The sequence below is a fragment of the Emydura macquarii genome, unplaced genomic scaffold (genome assembly GCF_026122565.2).
Source record: "Emydura macquarii macquarii isolate MOO-44397 ecotype Brisbane River unplaced genomic scaffold, CSIRO-AGI_Emac_v2 contig_2417, whole genome shotgun sequence".
NCBI classification, from domain to species: domain Eukaryota; kingdom Metazoa; phylum Chordata; order Testudines; family Chelidae; genus Emydura; species Emydura macquarii.
In genome coordinates this window covers 1184796-1202381 of record NW_027132554.1, presented here as the reverse complement: position 1 = coordinate 1202381, position 17586 = coordinate 1184796, and the positions used below count along the sequence as shown (strand labels likewise).

Here is a 17586-nt window from a genome sequence, read left to right as displayed (position 1 = left end):
TGGATTTCTCTCTTAGACTGACAAACCCATTATTAAATCATTGTTCCCCATGTAGGTACTTACAGAGGACAGGCAGGGATCCTGTTTTCATGAGCGCAGTCACGCTGTCCAGCTACTTCCTCAAGTGCAGGTTAAAAAAGGAGTCCTTGTGCCTTCCTCTTGTGTCCCCAAAGTCCCTTGGTTTTGTCCCCAATGTGAGGGTGAGCCGTGTGGCTCTCTTCGTGGCGGGGCTGCCTCCAAGTTATCACATACTCCTGTTGAGGCTACATGCAAAATAGGCTGCCATGGGGTTGGCTTCGGTAGCTTAGTTTTTATCTGAACCCAGGTAGCCCCGTGATTGTACATCCCTTTGTCTGGCAAAACCTGTTTGTCAGCCCTGCCTAGGACCCAGGCGCGAAGACATATTTTCAGGCACTGTATGTAACTCCTTACATTTCACCAGAACACACATCGGGCGACCATGAGGAGAATCGGTACGATGTACCCTTTGATTAGACACTTCCCATGGGCCTGCTTGGACGAATACTACGGAAGCGGTGTGTCAGGTGTGGCGAGTTTGTCAGGCCTGATGGGAGTTCTTGTTACAGACCCGGGAACCTTTTGCCAGCTGGCTCTTAGGGTCACGGTCACTCCACCCATCGTCTCTTTGGCTTACGGCTGAGGCAAGGTTGCTGCCATGCAGCCTGTGGGAGCCATGCAGCCGTCTCATGGGTTGCCAGGCAACCCCCACTGAACGCGGAGGTACACATCCCAGCAATTCACTTCCCAGACTCTCGCCAGGGAGGCTCAGCACAGGAGCTGTACATCTTAGGCCTCACAGGACAGGGGCCAGGGTAGGCTCCTGCTATCCTGAGGAGAAGCCCCAGCTTTGCCCTCATGTGAGGCACCCTGGCCCCAGGAGAGAATGCGCAACAGAGGAGCGCGTCCTCTGGCCTTTGTCCAAGGCCCTGAAGGGCTGCGCACCCCACGCAGCCTACGAACACAGCACTCAGGCCCCATCTCGCAGCTCAGGTTTTTGCTGAGGTGGTGTCACCAGGCCAGGGAAGTCCCAGCAGGAAGGAGCCCAGACAGTGCTGTCTCCTTGCGCTCGCTGAACGGTGTCACCCAGCAGGGACGTTTACATCCCAGGTCTCCGCTTGCTCCTTTCCTAACCCTGGTTGGCTGCGTGCAGCTATTTCTGCCCTCGGTAGCCCAGCAGGCGCTAAATATAAACTAGTCCTTCCAGACGGACATTCCATCCAAATTCCTCGCAGCAGGGCCCTTCCTTTGCTGACGTTCGCACCCCTTGTCCTCCACACGGCCCTTCTAGGTGCGCCCTGCAGACGACGTGGAGCCGCAGCAGTGGAAGTGCGCTTTTTTTGGCTCACTCTGTAGAGAGTCCTGCTTTTTAGTGGTCACTAGTTCTATCACTGGTGTGTTGACTAAGATGGTGGCTGTTGCATTTGACCCAACCCTGAGCAGTTTTGCAGCATCTTTCCTCCTCCTCCCCTACTGGAATCTGTCTTGTGTTGGAAAAAGATTCCAATTGAGGTTCGTTTACCCTGCACCGAAAAGAGATCCAAGCAGGTAGTTGGGCAGTCTCCAAACTTTATTTCTGCAGAGGTCAAACTCTTCCCAGCAAGTGGTCAGTGTGAGACCCCGAAGGCATGCTCTTTTGCATATTTATACAAACAAGGCGAAGAAATTACATATGCATAAGTTCTTGATGCTTATAGGTACATTCAAATTATTACTACTATTGCTATTGGCTTATACTTTTCTACTTCTACTAATTATAAAGGTATGCATAACAGAAAACATGTTAACAGAAGATTTCAATTTATCTATCAAAGTTGCCTGGTCTATCTCTCAAGGCTGTGTAACTAATTAAAACCAGTTGGGGCTGTCTCCTTGCCTCTTCTAGGAAACCTTTCTCTGACCCTGGCACAAGATAAGCACTGTAAATAAAAGGAAAAAGCGGGGTGGGTGATTTCATCAGAGAACAGAACACTTAAAGAAACTAAAATGGAGTAACTGTGGTCAAGCAAACAATTATTTTCCTTCACTTGCTCCATGTCGTACCAACCCCCAGTCTGAGTAGCCTTCCAGAAGATACCAGCTTAGCCTTGCTGGACACAGGCCTAGCGCTTCTGCACCTTCAAGAACATAAGCCTTCCTCTGCTAATCTCCAGGCTATGTCTACACTGCAGTGAGACACCTCTGGCTGGCCTGTGCCAGCTGACTCGGCCTCATGGGGTTTTGTGGCAGGGCTGCTTAACTGCAGTGTAGACCTTTGGGCTCTGGCTGCAGCCCGAACTCTAGGACCCTCCCACCTTGCAGGGCCCTAGAGCCTAGCTCCAGCCCAAGCCTGACCATCTACATCACAATTAAACAGCCCCTGAGCCCAAACCCTGTGGGCGTAACTCAGCTGGCACAGGCCAGCCGCCGGCATCCAGGTGCAGTGTAGACCTACCCACGATCCTTCGCCGCAGCAGAGGAGCCAACTCTTGGGATTTTAGCGGGAGTGCTGTAGTGTGGGGTATTTTTCTTAAAGCCCACCTCCCGGACTGCTGTTGTTTCATGAGAAGCTAATCTCGTGCCAGCAAGGGGAAGTGGGATGATCCGGGTAACTATAGGCCTGTTAGCCTGACATCAATCTCAGGCAAAATAATGGAAAAGCTGCTATGGGAGTCGGTCAATAAAGAATTAAAGGAGGGGAATATAATTAATGCCAATCAACATGGTTTTATGGAAAACAGGCCTTTTAAATCAAACCTGAGCTCATCTTTGAGATTACAAATTTGGTTGGTAAAGGTAACTGCATAGATGCAATATACTTAGACTTTTATAAGGCATTTTGTACTATATGACATTCTGAATGAAAAATGAGCCCTAGTCTACAACATCAGCAAAGCACGGCTTAAATGAGGAACAGGCTCAACTGACAGATCTCAAGAAGTTGATGTCAAGGGCTCAGCACAGGGATAATTGAACATAAGAACGGTCATACTGGGTCAGACCAATGGTCCACCTAGCCCAGTATCCTGTCTTCCAACTCTGGCCAGTGCCAGGTGCTTCAGAGGGAATGAACAGAACAGGTCATCATCAAGTGATCCATCCCCTGTCGCCCATTCCCAGCTTCTGGAAAACAGAGAGTAGAGACACTTCAGAGCATGGTTTTGCATCACAGTCCATCCTAGCCAATAGCCACTGATGGACCTGTCCTCCATGAACTTATCTAGTTCTTTTTTGAACCCTGTTATAGTCTTGGCCTTCACAGCATCCTCTGGTAAAGAGTTCCACAGGTTGACTGTGCTTTGTGTGAAGAAATACTTCCTTTTGTTTGTTTTAAACCTGATTCCTATTTGAACAAGAACACCTAGTTCTTGTGTTATGAAAAGGAGTAAATAACACTTCCGTATTTACTTTCTCCACACCAGTCTTGATTTTATAGACCTCTATCATATCCTCCTCAGTCGTCTATTTTCCAAGCTGAAAGTCCCTGTTTTATTAATCTTTCCTCCTATGAAAGCTTTTCCATACCCCTAATCATTTCTGTTGCCCTTTTCTGTACCTTTTCCAATTCCAGTGTATCTTGTTTGAGATGGGGTGGCCAGATCTGCACACAGCATTCAAGATGTGGGCGTACCATGGATTTATAAAGAGGCAATATGCTATTTTCTGTCATATCATCTATCCCTTTCCTAATGATTCCCAACAGTCTGTTAGCTTTTTAGACTGCCACTGCATATTGAGTGGATGTTTTCAGAGAACTATTCACAATGACTCCAAGATCTCTTTCTTGTGTGGTAACAGCTAATTTAGACCCCATCATTATATATGTATAGTTGGGATTATGTTTTCCAATGTGCATTACTTTGCATTTATCAGCATTGAATTTCATCTGCTGTTTTACTGCCTAGTCACCCAGTTTTGTAAGATCCTTTTGTAACTCTTCACTGTCTACTTTGGACTCTACTATCTTGAGTAGTTTATCCCTTCTTCCAGATCATTTATGAAGATGTTGAACAGCACTGGTCCCAGTACAGACCACTGTAGGACACCACTATTTACCTCTCTCCATTCTGAAAACTGACTATTTATTTCTGCTCTTTGTTTCCTATCTTTTAACCAGTTACTGATCCAGGAGAGGACCTTTCCTCTTGTCCCATGACAGCTTACTTTGCTTAAGGGCCTTTGATGAGGGACCTTATCAAAGGCTTTCTGAAAATCTAAGTACAACTATATCAACTGGATTGCCCATATCCTCGTGCTTGTTGACCCCCCTCAAAGAATTTTAGTAGATTGGTGAGGCATGATTTCCCTTTAAAAAATATGTTGACTCTTCCCCAACAAATCATGTTCATCTGTGTGTTTGATAGTTCTGTTCTTTACTATAGTTTCAACCAATTTACCTGGTACTGAAGTTAAGCTTCCTGGCCTGTAATTGCCAGGATCTCCTCTGGAGCCTTTTTAAAAAATTGGTGTCACTTTAGCTATCCTCCAGTCATTTTGGTACAGAAGCTGATGTAAATGATAGGTTACATACCTCAGTTAGTAGTTCTGCAATTTCACATTTGAGTTCTTTCAGAACTCTTGGGTGAATACCATCTGGTCCTGGTGAATTATTACTGTTTAATTTATCAATTTATTCCAAAACCTCCTCTAACACCTTAATCTGGGACAGTTCCTTAGATTTGTCACGTAAAAAGAATGGTTCAGGTTTGGGAATTTCCCTCACATCCTCTGCCGTGAAGACTGATGCAAAGAATTAATTAGTTTCTTCACAATGGCCTTATCTTCCTTGAGTGCGCCTTTAGCATCTCAATTGTCCAGTGGTTCCATTGGTTGTTGAGCAGCTTCCTGCTTCTGACGTACTTAAAACATTTTTTGCTGTTACTTTTTAACTCTTTGGCTAGCTGTTCTTCCAATTATTTTTTGGCCTTCCTAATTATATTTTTACACGTCACTTGCCAGAGTTTATGCTCCGTTCTGTTTTCCTCAGTAGGATTTAACTTCCATTTTTTAAAGGCTGCCTTTTGGCCTCTAACCGCTTCTTTTACTTTGTTGTTTAGCCACGATGGCACTTTTCTGATTCTCTTACTATGTTTTTTAATTTGAGGTATACATTTAAATTGAGCCTCTATTAGGGTGTCTAAAGTTTCCAATTCCAATAGGGTGGAATTGTCTGGCCTGCGTAATACAAGAGGTCAGACTCGTTGATCTGATGTTGTCTTCAGGCCTTAACATACGTGCCTCTATAAAAGGATCAGTAATATCCAGACCAGAAGAGACTCCTTGGATCACAGTCCCCAGGGGCAGTGCTCCTGGTGTGCAGTGCCACTGGCAAGTAGCCACACTGGGGCATTAGCCACTGAGAGCATTGACTGGTCTGGAAATGGGGGTTAGTTACTCAGTGAGATAACAATAAAATTAGCAGGAGTCAGAAACTCCCGAGCACTGCAGGGCGCATTAGCCTGGCCCTCCTGGGCCCTGCAGGGTGTGCGGGGGGTGCACAAACCCAGCTTTTTTCACGTGCTGTTGGGCTGCCATGGTTACACTATGTAAGCGGGCAATTGGGCCCGCTAGTGTGGGGAGCTCTCCTGGCTCACACACTGCCCCAGTGCAGTTGGCTAGCAAAGGATCTGAGTCCTCGCTCTGACTCCCTTTACACAGAGGCCAGCCTGACCCCGCGGGCTCCCCTCCCACTCTCCTGTGTGGCGAGGTCCCTGTAACCCCGACCAGGCTGGGCCCAGGATTCCTGGGGGCTCAGCCCCCAATCTTGCCGTGGTCCCTCAGGGCAGGGGCTTCAGTGTCCCCACCCCGGGGTACTAAGTGCACTGGGCGCGTCCCTGACACACACGTTGCAGGCCTCCTGCCTGGCTGCACTGCAGGGATGCTGAGAGTCAGACACTTGCTCCGGCAGTGGCCACACGCCCCTAGGATCTAGGGGACAGGGCCCTTCTCCCCAGCGTCTGGGTCACAATCCTCTCTGAGGCCTCTTGGCTGGTGGTGTCTCCCTGCAGCCGGGACCTGCCCAGGGTCCCCTTCGCACTCCCCAGCTGCTCACCACACCCGGCTCCGGACAGCTCCGGCTCCGGACAGCTCCAGCCCCAGCCCCACACTGCTTCCTTGTGGCTCGGCTCTGTTCAGCGCTCTGGGATGCGACTTGGGCCCCTCTGGTTCTGCTGCTAGGGGTCAGCTCAGCTCGGCTCCCTGGGCTTCTTCTCTGGCCTCCAGCCCCAGCTCCAGCCCCAGCTCCACTCGGCTCGGCTCCCTGACTGCTCCTCTGGTTCTGCTGCTGTGGCCCTGCTCAGCTCAGCTTCCTGGCCTGGGCTTCTTCTGTCCCCTCCCAGCCGCCGGCGGCTCTGCCCTTAGCTCGGCCCCACTCTGCCCAGGCAGCTGCAGCTCACATGAGGACGGGACCCCCCACCCCGGCTCCCTCATTGGCCTGTCTGCCCTGGCCTGGCACGTTGGCCTCTCCCCACGGGCCCTGGGGGCTGTGTCAATTTCAGGGTCCTGCTTCCTCCAGAGATGCCAACCAAAAAGCCCTGCTCAGTTTCAGGGAGGGGCGAACAGACCCCTTACAACGAGATAATGCCACATCGCACGTGCACTGGAGAGATGATCTGACCCTCCAGTCTGGAAGCGGCCGGGCCCCTTTGGCAGGATGCCTTTGCCCAAGCAGGGCCCCAAGGGCAGCCCCGTGTGCCCTGGGCCAAGGAGAGCAGAGACGTGCTGGCTTTGTGAATGATTCCAAAGACCGGCGCCATGTAGAGTGAGTGGCCGCCAGTCCCTCTGCGAGATCCGGTCCCCACGCCCTTGCTTGTTCCCCCTGCAGGGTGGAATGAGGAAGCATTGCCCATGACTAAGCTGGCAGCTGAGTCTGGATGCCTGGGCTGCAGCAGCAGGGTGTGGCTGGCCCAGGGAGAGGTGGCAGTCAGCCAGCGGGTGCCGGGGTGGTGCGGTCACCAGCACAGCTCCCAGAGCCGTAGCTCAACGGCTGGAAGGAGGCAGAAGCCCTGGGGTGAGCCCAGGCCACCAAGGAAGAAGCACAAAGGTTGCTTCCTTAGCAGCGTGGTCATTCCCTGCTGCCCATCCCTCCCAGGGCTCATGGGCCGGGCACCCGGCCACCTGCCCAACACCAGCTTTGCCATTTGTGGGAGAACTCAGAGGACTCACCCTTCCTGGCCGAGACTCTCTGGGCCGCTCGCCGTTTCCCTGCGCCTGGTCCGGCGTTCCCCTGCCGGTTGGGGTTACAGGTGGGTGCAGCTGGAAGCGTGGTGGGCTCACGTTCTCCATCCCTGCAGCCTGCACCCTCCCCGGAGCAGGGCAGAGGGAGGATGGCCAGAGAGTGTGGAGGGAAGGGAACTGCTGCAAGGCATGGAGGGGCGCTGCTGGTAAGCAGGGCCGTCCCTGCGGGGGCCCGGGACAAACCACACTGTGGGGGCCCGGGACAAACCACACTGTGGGGGCCCCCCGCCTGGCTCTGACCCGCTCCTGGCGCGCAGCCCCCACCTCCCTCCCGGTTCCAGCAAGAAGCCAGGATCCTGCGGCAGTGGGGCTAACTGCTGAGGGAGGGGGGTGGATAGGCGAGGCCCTTGCCGGTGACCGTGGGGGGCAGCTCTGTGGACGGACAGCGTGGGGCTGGGCAGAGCCATGGGAAAGAGGCCGTCACTGACTCTGCAGGGACGTGACTCCCCGCACCCCCACAGGCCCCTGAGTCCCACTGGGGCGCGTGTTTGGGGACAAGCAGGACACGGCCATCTCCCACTGACGACCGCGTGTGAGCAGCGTGAACTTGGGGAGATGGGGGGCAACGGGCTCTGCTGGCCCATGGGCAGAGCCTCCTGGGGGGGAGACACAGGTGATTAGTGGAGGGTGAAATCAAACAGCAACATCAACAAGAGAAGGTGATTGCTGGCAATGGGGCTGCCCGCCAAGGGGCAGCACGGGGTGACCCAGGGCTTCCTGCTGAGGCCAGATCTGAGCCTGTCTCATCCCACTTGTCCTCAGAGAGCCCCACGGCCTGTAGGGGAAGGACAGTGTGAGGTCCCTTCATAAACAGGACAGTGGCTGGCAGTTTCCCACAGGGGCCCAGAGAGCCCCTCCCCGCTCCAGGGGCTGCCTGCTCTGGAGAGCAGGAGATCTCTAGATCCAGAGAGTGTTGGCCGAGGCCCGGTGGAGCCTGCACCATCGGCTGGGCGAGCGAGCTGCTCAGAGGACGGGCTGGAGGAAGAGCCCCGGTGCTGTGCAGCGAGGGGTGTAGGGCCAGCCACCCTTCCCTGCACGCGGCCGGGTGCCGCAGCTGGCCCAGTGCCCCTTCCTGCTGCAGTGCAGACCAGAGCCATGCAGGAGCGCAGCAGGCTGGCTGCCCTGATGGAGCTGATCCCTGTGGGAATGGCCGGCTGGACAGGGCCATTGGGATGCCCTGCTGCCTACCCCCGGGCTTCCTGTCTTGAGCCCAGTGACGTGGGGCTAAGCTGGGGCAGAGCTTTCCGCTGGCCGTGGGGCACGTGTCTCTGGGAGGATGGAGGCAGCCAGGGTCTCTTGTAGATTGGGCTCCCTGCACCTGCAGAGGGCAGGAAAAGACCGCCACCCTGCTGGGACCCCTGGGCCGCCGGCGCCCGCTCCCTGGCCCCTTCCAGAGAGTCAGCGACCCTGGCTTGGGCATCCCGGGAGGGGCACTGGCCGTGCCCAGCTCGCCTGTAGTCCGCTGCGCCGAGTAGGGCCAGAAACGCCACTGGCCTGACAGTGTCACGTGGCCAATCCTCATGGGAGCCCCTAGGCACAGGCCTTGTCCCTGGAGCCCATCTATTGACAGTTCAAGGTGCTGCCTGGCGCAGGGACCCCGCGTGGGATGGGGGAGCTGGGGGGCAGAATGGGGCGTGGGAGCCGATTTCCTGCACCAGCCAGGCGCTGCCTTGTGCCCGCCGCAGGACCCGGGCTCACACACCGGCAGTGCCCGCTTGGGGCGCAGAATCGACCCTGCTCCGCTTCCCCCTGGCGGGACAAGAGACCCGTTGCTAGGGAACCGCTCAGCAGCCCCTCCTCTCTGCTGAAATATTCATGCGCTAGTGACGCCCTCCCCTGCCCAGCCCGATCTGGCAGCAGCTGCTGCTTCCAGGAGCTGGAGCTTGCCTGCAGGGAAAGCGTCAGCCATTGCACCCGGCTGATCGAATTCAGAGAGGGGAGCTGTAACGAGCAGCCGTTGGCTGTGTATAGGCAGCAGCTGGGTGGCATGCCTCTCGCCCAGCGCAGTAACTGCCGGCAGGCACTGGCGTGCTGGTAGCTGCTCCTTCCCAGCTCTGCCCCCCTGACCTGACCCACCGGCTGGATGTGGCACCCTTTGATCCTGATTTGGGGGGCTGGGTTCTTGCCGCCCTTCAGAGGGTGCAGATTTGTAGCTGTCCGGTCCTGTCCCCACTTGGCTGCCGTGCCGAGCCGAGCCAAGTGTGCCAATGGCAGCGACGAGCCGCTGGGAGCTGTGTTTACATGGGCAGACCAGGGAGCCCAATGGCTGGCTGCACCGCGAACCTCTGCTCCCCAGCTGGGCCCTGCTGTGCTCCCTGCCCCCACCCAGCCCTCCTGCCTGTTTCCAGCCACTGCTCAGAGCTGTGCCCCTGCCAGGAGCAATGCCAAGCGACAGAACTGCCTTTCCTGGCCCTCATTCCATCCAGCCCCCCTGCCTGCCAGCCACTGGCTTCCCTCCCCTTCTGCCACGCTCCCAGCCTGCTTCACCCACACACGCTCACTGCTCTCTTGCCTGCCTCCCACCCTGGTGTCTACCTTGCCCACCAGTCCTGCCCTCCCCACAGGATGTGGAACTCCACCTGGCTCCCAGCCCACGGGCCCAGCGTCCCTGGCGGTACGTGTGCGGGCCCTGCAGCGGGAACATACAACGCTGCGCAGTGCTGGCGACCGTGAGCCCAGGTGTCTCCTGCCTTTGCCATTGGAACAGCAAACGATGGCAGCAAATGCAGACGGGGCTGCCTGAGCTCTTGCCACACAGCCCTGCTGTCGGCCCACGACTGCCAGTGGGCCCGCTGGCCACTTTACCCTCTGCTGCCCCAGGGGCTGCATGCCTGCTTCCTAGAGGATAAGGGCAGAAGGGACTCTCCGGATGAGCTGGTCTGAGGCATGCTGCATGGGACGTCTCTGGCGTCCTGCCGCTGCAGACGAGGGTCTCTGCCGGTGCGACTCCACGATGGCTGAGGTTTCAGACTTCGTCAGCTGCCAGGCACCCAGACGCAAAGGTAACGAGTGCATTACAGAGAGGGCAGACCTGTGAGTAGGGTGCATAGCTAGAGGCTCTCGGCAGAGCTGAACTCTGGATGCCTTCCAGCGTCTGTGCTCTCTCTCAGCCCCTGCGGGGCCGGCTCCCAGAACTGCAAGCCGTGCTGGCCCCTGGCAGCAGGGGGCCCTGCCAGCATGTGTGGCGCAGCTACAAGCACTGCACAGCACCCCACTCCTGGAACGCACCCCGGGTGGGGCTGGGCCCTTTTCTGCCGCTCTCCCAGCAGGCAGTGCGGCTGGTTTGGGGAGTCCTGGGACCTGTTCCCCGCAGGAACAGGGAGCTGCGCGGGGCAGCATTCCAAGAACACGGCAGCTGCCGCTGGTTTGCAGAAGAAGCGCTCTGTGTGGCTCAAAGCTTGTCTCTCACCAACAGGAGCTGGTCCAATAAAAGATATCACCTCACCCATCTTGTCTCACCGGTGTGCTGGAGCCAGTTGTCACTGACTCAAGGAATAGGCTCAGGAGACTACATATCCCAGGATGCAATACTTCAGTTACAAGGCATGGGCTGACTGCACTGCATGCTGGGATTAGTAGTCTCTACAGGCTGCTCCAGGGTATTAAAGATGAGGGGGTTGCAGGCTGACTTTTGCAGCCTTCTGGGTGCATCTTGGGGCCTGGGTTAGGATAAGCCAGTGCTGGCTGTATGCCCGCTCCTGCCTCCAGCTGAGTGGACTCAGGTCCAGTTTGTGGGGGAAGAGGGGTGCTGAGGCTGGTATTGTGTGTGTGTGTGTGTGTGCACGTGAAGATATGTGCATACGTGTGCATGTGCCTATGTGTGTGTGTGTATGCCTGTGCACACAGCTACACGGGGCCGTTTCTTCCCTGCAGCTCCAGGTACAGCCTTCACGGCCTGGCACTGCAAGGGCACCGAGAGAGCTTGTCAGGCGCGCGTGATCCAGGGCCCCAGCATTCCCAGCACGCAGCCTGGTGCCTGAAGAACTAGCTGCCCTGCCTGAGAGGGGCATTTCCTGCATGCTGGGGCCGTGAATGGGCGACGCAGTGCTAAGCGGCTCTAGTCCTTGGCTGGACACACAGTGGAGTAGGGCTTAGAGCCAGGCTAAATAAGCAAACACATCCTCTTCAGCATCACATTCCCTTCAGTGGCAGGTCAATTGCAGGATAAGAGCAGGCTACTGCTGTCAGCTAACAGAAGCAGGGCTAGATATAGGCATTGCACCACTGAACATGCAAGTGAGATCCTCAGCCCGCCTTTAGGTGCCCAGGCTCCGGGGCTGGGTGTGGTGGGGAGGGGGCTGGCTCAGCTTCACAAGGAGCAGTGTGTTTTTGTGCATGAAGCCAGAGTTCCCTCGGTTCGTCTGGTGGCAGGGCCGAGTGAGCTGTGCGGCCTGGCTCATGGCACACACCCCTGGTCCTTGGCTGAGATGGTGGAGAAGCTGACCCGAGCGGGCTCCACATGCAGTGAAAGTGATCGCTGCTCACCGGGCCCCCTTTGTGCACTGTTAATGCGCTAAGACTCCAGCCTGCCAGGTGCTCAACCAGCGAGATGGAGGGTATGGGGGGGACGCAGCTGGGCAGGATGGGCGCTCGCCTGGCAGCATATGGGCTCCCCAGCACAAGGGGCAGCAGTGCAGAGAGCCTCCTGGGACGCCAGTGCCCGCTGGCAGTGCACACAGCAGGCTGAGGCCCAGGAGAACCGAGTAGCTTCCTCTCCCGAGTGCCACGATCGGGAATGTGATTTGTGCTAGATCCCGCCAGAGGGGCGCCGGGACTGGCACCAGTGCCGGGGGGGGTGGCAGCCTATGCCTTAGCTTCCCCAGGTGGGAGCCCAGCCGGGGTGGGCCCTGAGGGCTGGCTGAGGCCCTGGCCAGGCTGTGGAACAGCAGGAGCTGTTAATGGAGCAGCCGCTTCTCCAGGTTTGTGGCTAAACGGGCGTTTCCCAGGGACCCCATAGGTGCTGGGCAGGGAGGGGCTTGGGACTGTTCTGTGTCACTCAGATTAACGAGGCGCTGGACACTGGGCCCTGATTGAGTGCAAGGAAGGGGCTGAGCAGTGGGGCCGCTGGCGCCTGGCCACAGGCTGACCCCCGCCCCCTTTCCCTGCTCGGTGTGCCCACAGGACTGGCCCTGCTGCGTCCCATCTGCAGGGAATACGACTGCTGGAGCCTGCCCAGGCTGCCCTGCCACTGATGCCCACATGGATGCGCTGGGCTTCGTGGCACCCGACACCCTACATGGCCCACCACGTGGCAGCCTCACCCTGTATGCCCCCTTCGGCCTGGAGGCAGCCGTCCCCTCTCCCCTGCTCTCATGTGGCTGGACAAGCGGGGAGGAGCTGGCGGTCACCCCAGAGCCCCCCCAGTCACAGCAGCGCAGCTCCAGGAGGGAGAGGTTGCTGGGCAGAATCGTGGGTGCATCAGGTAAGCGATACCACGGGCACCGTCTGTTCCATAAGGGACAGGAATCCACACGGCCCCGTCTCTAGCTGACCTAGGATCTCCTGCTCAGCCATAAGAACGCGGCCCCCTCTTGTGCTTTACATTCACAAAGCTGCAGGGGGGTGAAGAGGGACCAAAGACGTGGATCTTCCCTCTAAAGACACGCTCCTGGGCTTCCCCAGCCAGCCAGTCTCTGCCGGAAGGAACGTCTCTTTCCCCTCTGCAGGTGGGAGCAGCACCTTAACAATGCTCCCAGCTGGTCCTGAACAGGGAGAAGTTGCCCCCGGGAGCCAGGGGTATTGGCACAGGAGTCTGGGTGCACTGAAGGGCAGGAGCTGGCCAGCCTGCTTGTGGTTCCCTGGGGAGCAGGGAGGCAGGGTCTCTGCAGAACAGGAGAAGGGGGCGCTGCCGCAGCTAAGCTCTGGGGACTTGCTAAGGCTTAGACCCCCCCCTTGCTGGCACTGGTGCTGCCTTCTCCTCAGGGGCATCCACTGCAGCTTTAAGGGAGCAGGCTGGGGGGAGGGCGGCACAGATGGGGTCCCCGGGGGGTGGGAGAAGCCCTTCCTTGTGGGAAAGAAGGCACAGATTTTTCATAGGATTAACCCCTGGCGTGACTAGCTGAGGGCTGGGCCGTATCCCCTGGGCATCTCTCCCCGGCGCCTGTCTCTGTCCAAGGGCTGGGCTACGCACAGTGCTGGGAGAGCCAGGTTTTGATGCAGGGCTGAGTATGAGTGCAGCCCCTGGAGCGGGGCAGGTGGCCTGGGACAAAGGCACTTCTCGCACACCACGCTACAGCAAGGAAGGCAGGAGCAGGGCGCAGAGGCTCTGAGCAGGCGGGGCCCCTGGGCCGGTACCAGGGAGCTGTGCTCTCACTCTCAGTCCTGCATGCACCAGGGTCGTTGGCAGTGGCAGGGGACAGGCCCAGCTCCAGTCACGCCCTGCTCTGACATTACCGTGCCCTTGGGGGAGAGCTGGGCAGGGACGGCTCCCTTATCTCTGGGCAGGGAAGGGCAAGCAGCAGCCTGAAGGACGCAGGCAGGGACCGGTGCCGGAGGAGGGAGAGCCGGGGGCCAGCGAGCTGCCAGCAGTTGTTGGGGGCAGACAGGGCTGCTCCAGGTGCTGACTGCACTAACTGGCCATCCTGTTACCAGGACAGGTGGGTGTCCCTCCAGGCGGCACCAACCCACCCACACCTCTGGGGGGGAGGGGGAGGGCAATGTGGTCCATTGGCTGCAAATCTTAAACCAAGGAGATCAACACCAGCCAATCCGAGCCCAGGATTTTCCGGTGCACAGTAAAGTGCTAGGGGCTGCTCGCCCCAGCGGGGCTGTATAAGGACCCCTGGCTGCGCAGAGCTTCCCACCCCCAGGGGGAGTGGGCTCAGAGCTGCTCCTCCCCCGCCGGTGAGCTGAGGGTGGGCACAGAACTGGCACTACGGGCGGGAGCTGGGCTCATGCACCAGCATGAGAATTGTGACATTCCAAGTGAGCATCACCCGGGTAGCCCTGACGTCTCCCAGCGCTGCCCTGCACGAGGCCCTCTGCCTGCTGCCTGGGGAGGGTGGGTGCCCAGCCGTGCAGACAGGCAGAGTAACCAGCCCATCCTTTGTAGCAGGAGCCAACTGGCCGGGAGCAAGACCAGGGACACGGAGCCATGAGCCGCTCTGCCTGGGTTTGCTGGGACAGAGGGGTCTGTGGCTGGCGGGGTCCCACGAAGCACTGAACACTCAGTAGCCACTGGCCCTGTGAAGTCAGTTGCCTCCCGGCTGGCAACACGGCGACCATTCCAGGCTAACGCACTGGCCTTTCATGCTTGGGTTAAATCCTCCCTGGTCACAAGTGGAAGGAGTTTGGTGGATCTCAGTTGCCCTTCGCGCAAAGCCCCACAGAATTCAGTATGGGGGGCAGCGGCTGTTCAGTGAAGAGCTACGACCGGGGAGCAGGAGCTGGTGCTGGGCAGACCAGGGCAGGGATAGAGGGGCTGTAGGGCAGCAGTGCGGGGCATCGGCAGAGCGGGCGGAGGGAGGGGGTAGGAGCCCAAAGCTGGGCTGCGGATGAGCGTAGGGAAAGCTCGCAGAGCAGACGCCCCTGTGCTGCCAACGTGAGCCAGACGCTTCGGAAATAAATCATTTGTATTTTCACAGTCTGAGCTGGAGGAAATGGCAACTTTAGACTCAACAAGAGACGGAGCCAGACACAAACGACCCCTGCCCAGGCCAGCCCTGCCTTGCCCTGTGCTCTGCCCCGCCTCCACTCCCGTGACACGCACTGATGTGGGCAGGCCACAGGAGCCTGATACGTTTTGCCGGGGTGACGGCATAAACTCTGCTTTGGGACTGGCTGGCCCCATGGTCTCCGTTTCTGCTCTGGATGGGTCAGAGCTTGGCACCCCCCTGCCTTTAGCTCACATCTGGGCCCCATTGGTGTTTGCTTCCCAGCAGGACACTTGTGAGCAGAGACTCACTTGCCTCTCTTCCTGTGCATGGGCACCGGCATGGGGTGCCAGCAGGAAGGCTTCACCGCTGCCCAAAGGGGCAGACTCAAGGAGGGCTGCTGGGGCCCTGCCACTGAGCCCAGCTGTCTCTCTCCTAGCCTGCCGAGCGCGGATGCTGGCCAGGATGCCCGGGTTCTCCCTGGGCTGAACATCGCAGCTCAACACCTGTGACTTAGCCCTCCTCAGAGTGCTGGGAACACTCAGCCTGGCCTTCTCCAGGGCCACCACTCCGCCGGGCCCCTCCCCTCCATCCCCTGCCTTGCATCGATCAGTCTGGGCGAGCAGCGCCCTGCCCCACACTCGGGCCGGCCCGGCTGTGGAGGCCTCCAGTCCCCGAGTGCCGCTCTCGGGAGGCTATTTGTCGAGGATGAGGAAGAGCAGCACGAGCAGCACAATGGGCAGGAAGATGAGAAGCAGGCTGACGGTCTCTGCCGCCAGCAGCGCGGCCAGCGAAAGCAGGTAGCAGCAGCGGCAGCGGCGCTCCAGTCTCCCCAGGCCGCTGACCAGGCACAGGGGGTAGCGCACGCAGGGCAGGCAGCCGAACATGCGGAACGTGCGGCTGGTGTGGAAGCGCACCTGGAAGTGGTGCTCCAGGGCCCCGCAGAGCCCCGGCCGCCGGGGCGGCAGGACGGGCGCCATGGGCAGTACCAGCAGGGAGGCCGGGGCAGGCTCCTGGTGCAGCAGCAGCAGCTCCTCCTGGAGCTTGCAGATCTCCCACTCCAGCATGGGCGTCTTCTGGCGGCAGATGGGGCAGCGCACCCGCCCCATCTCGGCCTCGCCGGCCGCATCCATGATGGCGCGCAGGCAGTGGCGGCACAGCACGTGGCCGCAGTTGAGCGGGACCGGCTTGTGCGGCCCGCCGTCGTAGGGCTCGGTGCAGATGGGGCACTCCTCCTCACCGCCGCTGCCCGCCTCGGCCGGCACCCAGCAGCACTCCGCCGCGCCCGCCCCGCTGCCCGGCGCCGGCTGCCCGCAGGAGAGGCTCAGGCTCGGGCTGGGGGTCCATGCCAGGCCCGGATGCTCCCGGGCAGCTTCTGGAGGCGGGCTGCTGCCAGCCTGGGGTGCCAGCCTGGGGCTGGCTGGGGCCGGGGCCCCGCAGTGGGGGGGCCCCCCGGACGGAGGCGCACCGGGGGGGCCGCCGGCGGCTGGATGCAGCAGAGGCTCCCAGGCTGCCTCCTCCCCTCCAGCTCCCGGGGCCGGCCGGGCTCCGTTCCCGAGGGGCAGGGCGCGGCCCCCCCGGCTGCCCAGGCCGCTGCGGTCTCGCTCTCGGCCGGGCTCTGCACAGCTCGCTCCGGCCCCGGCTCAGCCTCCTCCTGCCCCGCGGCGGCGCCGGTGGGGAGGGTCCCGAGCGGCGGCGGTTCTCCCGGCGGCAGCGGCGGCGGTGCGGAGCCGGGCGCGCCGAGGGGCTGCGAGGGAAGGGGCGGCTCTGCCCGCCGGAGAGCGGCTGCCATCCCGGCCTGCTCGGCTGGGCGATCCGCGGCCTCTGGGGCCGCTCGCCGGCCCGGGCCGCCTCTTAGGCCGGCCCCACCCCGCCGCCACCACCACGCCCCCTGCCGAGAAGGGCACCGCGACCTGGGCCGGCGGGAGCCGGGGACCGGCCCCGCCGGGGGCGACTCGCCGCCCGCCGCCTGGTTCAGCAGCGCCCCGCCCCCGCTGCGCGCCGCGTCCCCGGCCCTGGCCCGGCTGGTTTGTCGGCTCCGGCGACCCCGAGCGGGCGGCTCCACGGGCCAGGCCCCGGCTCAGGGTGTTCGCTCCCGGCCCCCCCGGTTCCCCGCTAACCCAGCGCAGCCCCGCGGGTGGGGCCCGGCCGGTAGCCGGGAGACCCGCAGCGCAGCCCCGTGCGCCGAGCCAGAAGCCGCGGGCAGGGTCCGGGCCAAGGGATCCTGTGATCTGCCTCTAGCCTCTGGGGCGCCCTTGGCCGGTGTCTGTCCTCAGTGGCCTCCGCAGCCCCTGCCCGGCTGCGCCCGTCACCAGCCTGCCCCCGCCTGCCCCTTCACAGCCTCCAGGAACGGGCGCGTCTGGCTTCCACCTGCCCCCGCCCCTGGTCACAGGCCCACAGCCGGGCCTCAGGCCACCTGCGAGTGCGGCTGGTAGCCTGCAGAGACGACCTGTCTGCCACCCTCGCTAACACTCCCGTTGGCCCCCCAGGCGGCACTTGCAGCTGTCAGTGGAGCGGGGTGAGCTCTCCTCCCTCACTGGGGAGTTGGCTGCGCTCTGGGTGCCCTCAGGGCTGGGACACCGGTGCTGGCACCATGAACGCGCTGAGGGCCTGGTCTGACCAGCCCCTCTTCGGTGCCCGACATGGCCCTGTGCCCACCCAGCACAGACACAGCTGTTTGGGGCCTTGATAGCAATTACACCAAAGCAAGGACTGATTGTCTCAGGGGCTGCGTGTCCATGTGACGGGGAAGCCATTGCAA

At 59.7% G+C, this 17586-nt stretch overlaps 1 protein-coding gene across 1 annotated transcript; it reads right to left on the bottom strand.

Moving 5' to 3' along the window:
* Positions 1 to 13271: 13271 nt before the first annotated feature.
* On the bottom strand, positions 13272 to 16459 carry LOC137161984 (ring finger protein-like; the record flags this gene model as incomplete). Its single annotated transcript, XM_067561484.1, has 1 exon — positions 13272 to 16459. A coding segment is annotated over one exon (939 nt), but the record flags the coding sequence as incomplete, so codon positions are not given.
* Positions 16460 to 17586: the final 1127 nt, after the last annotated feature.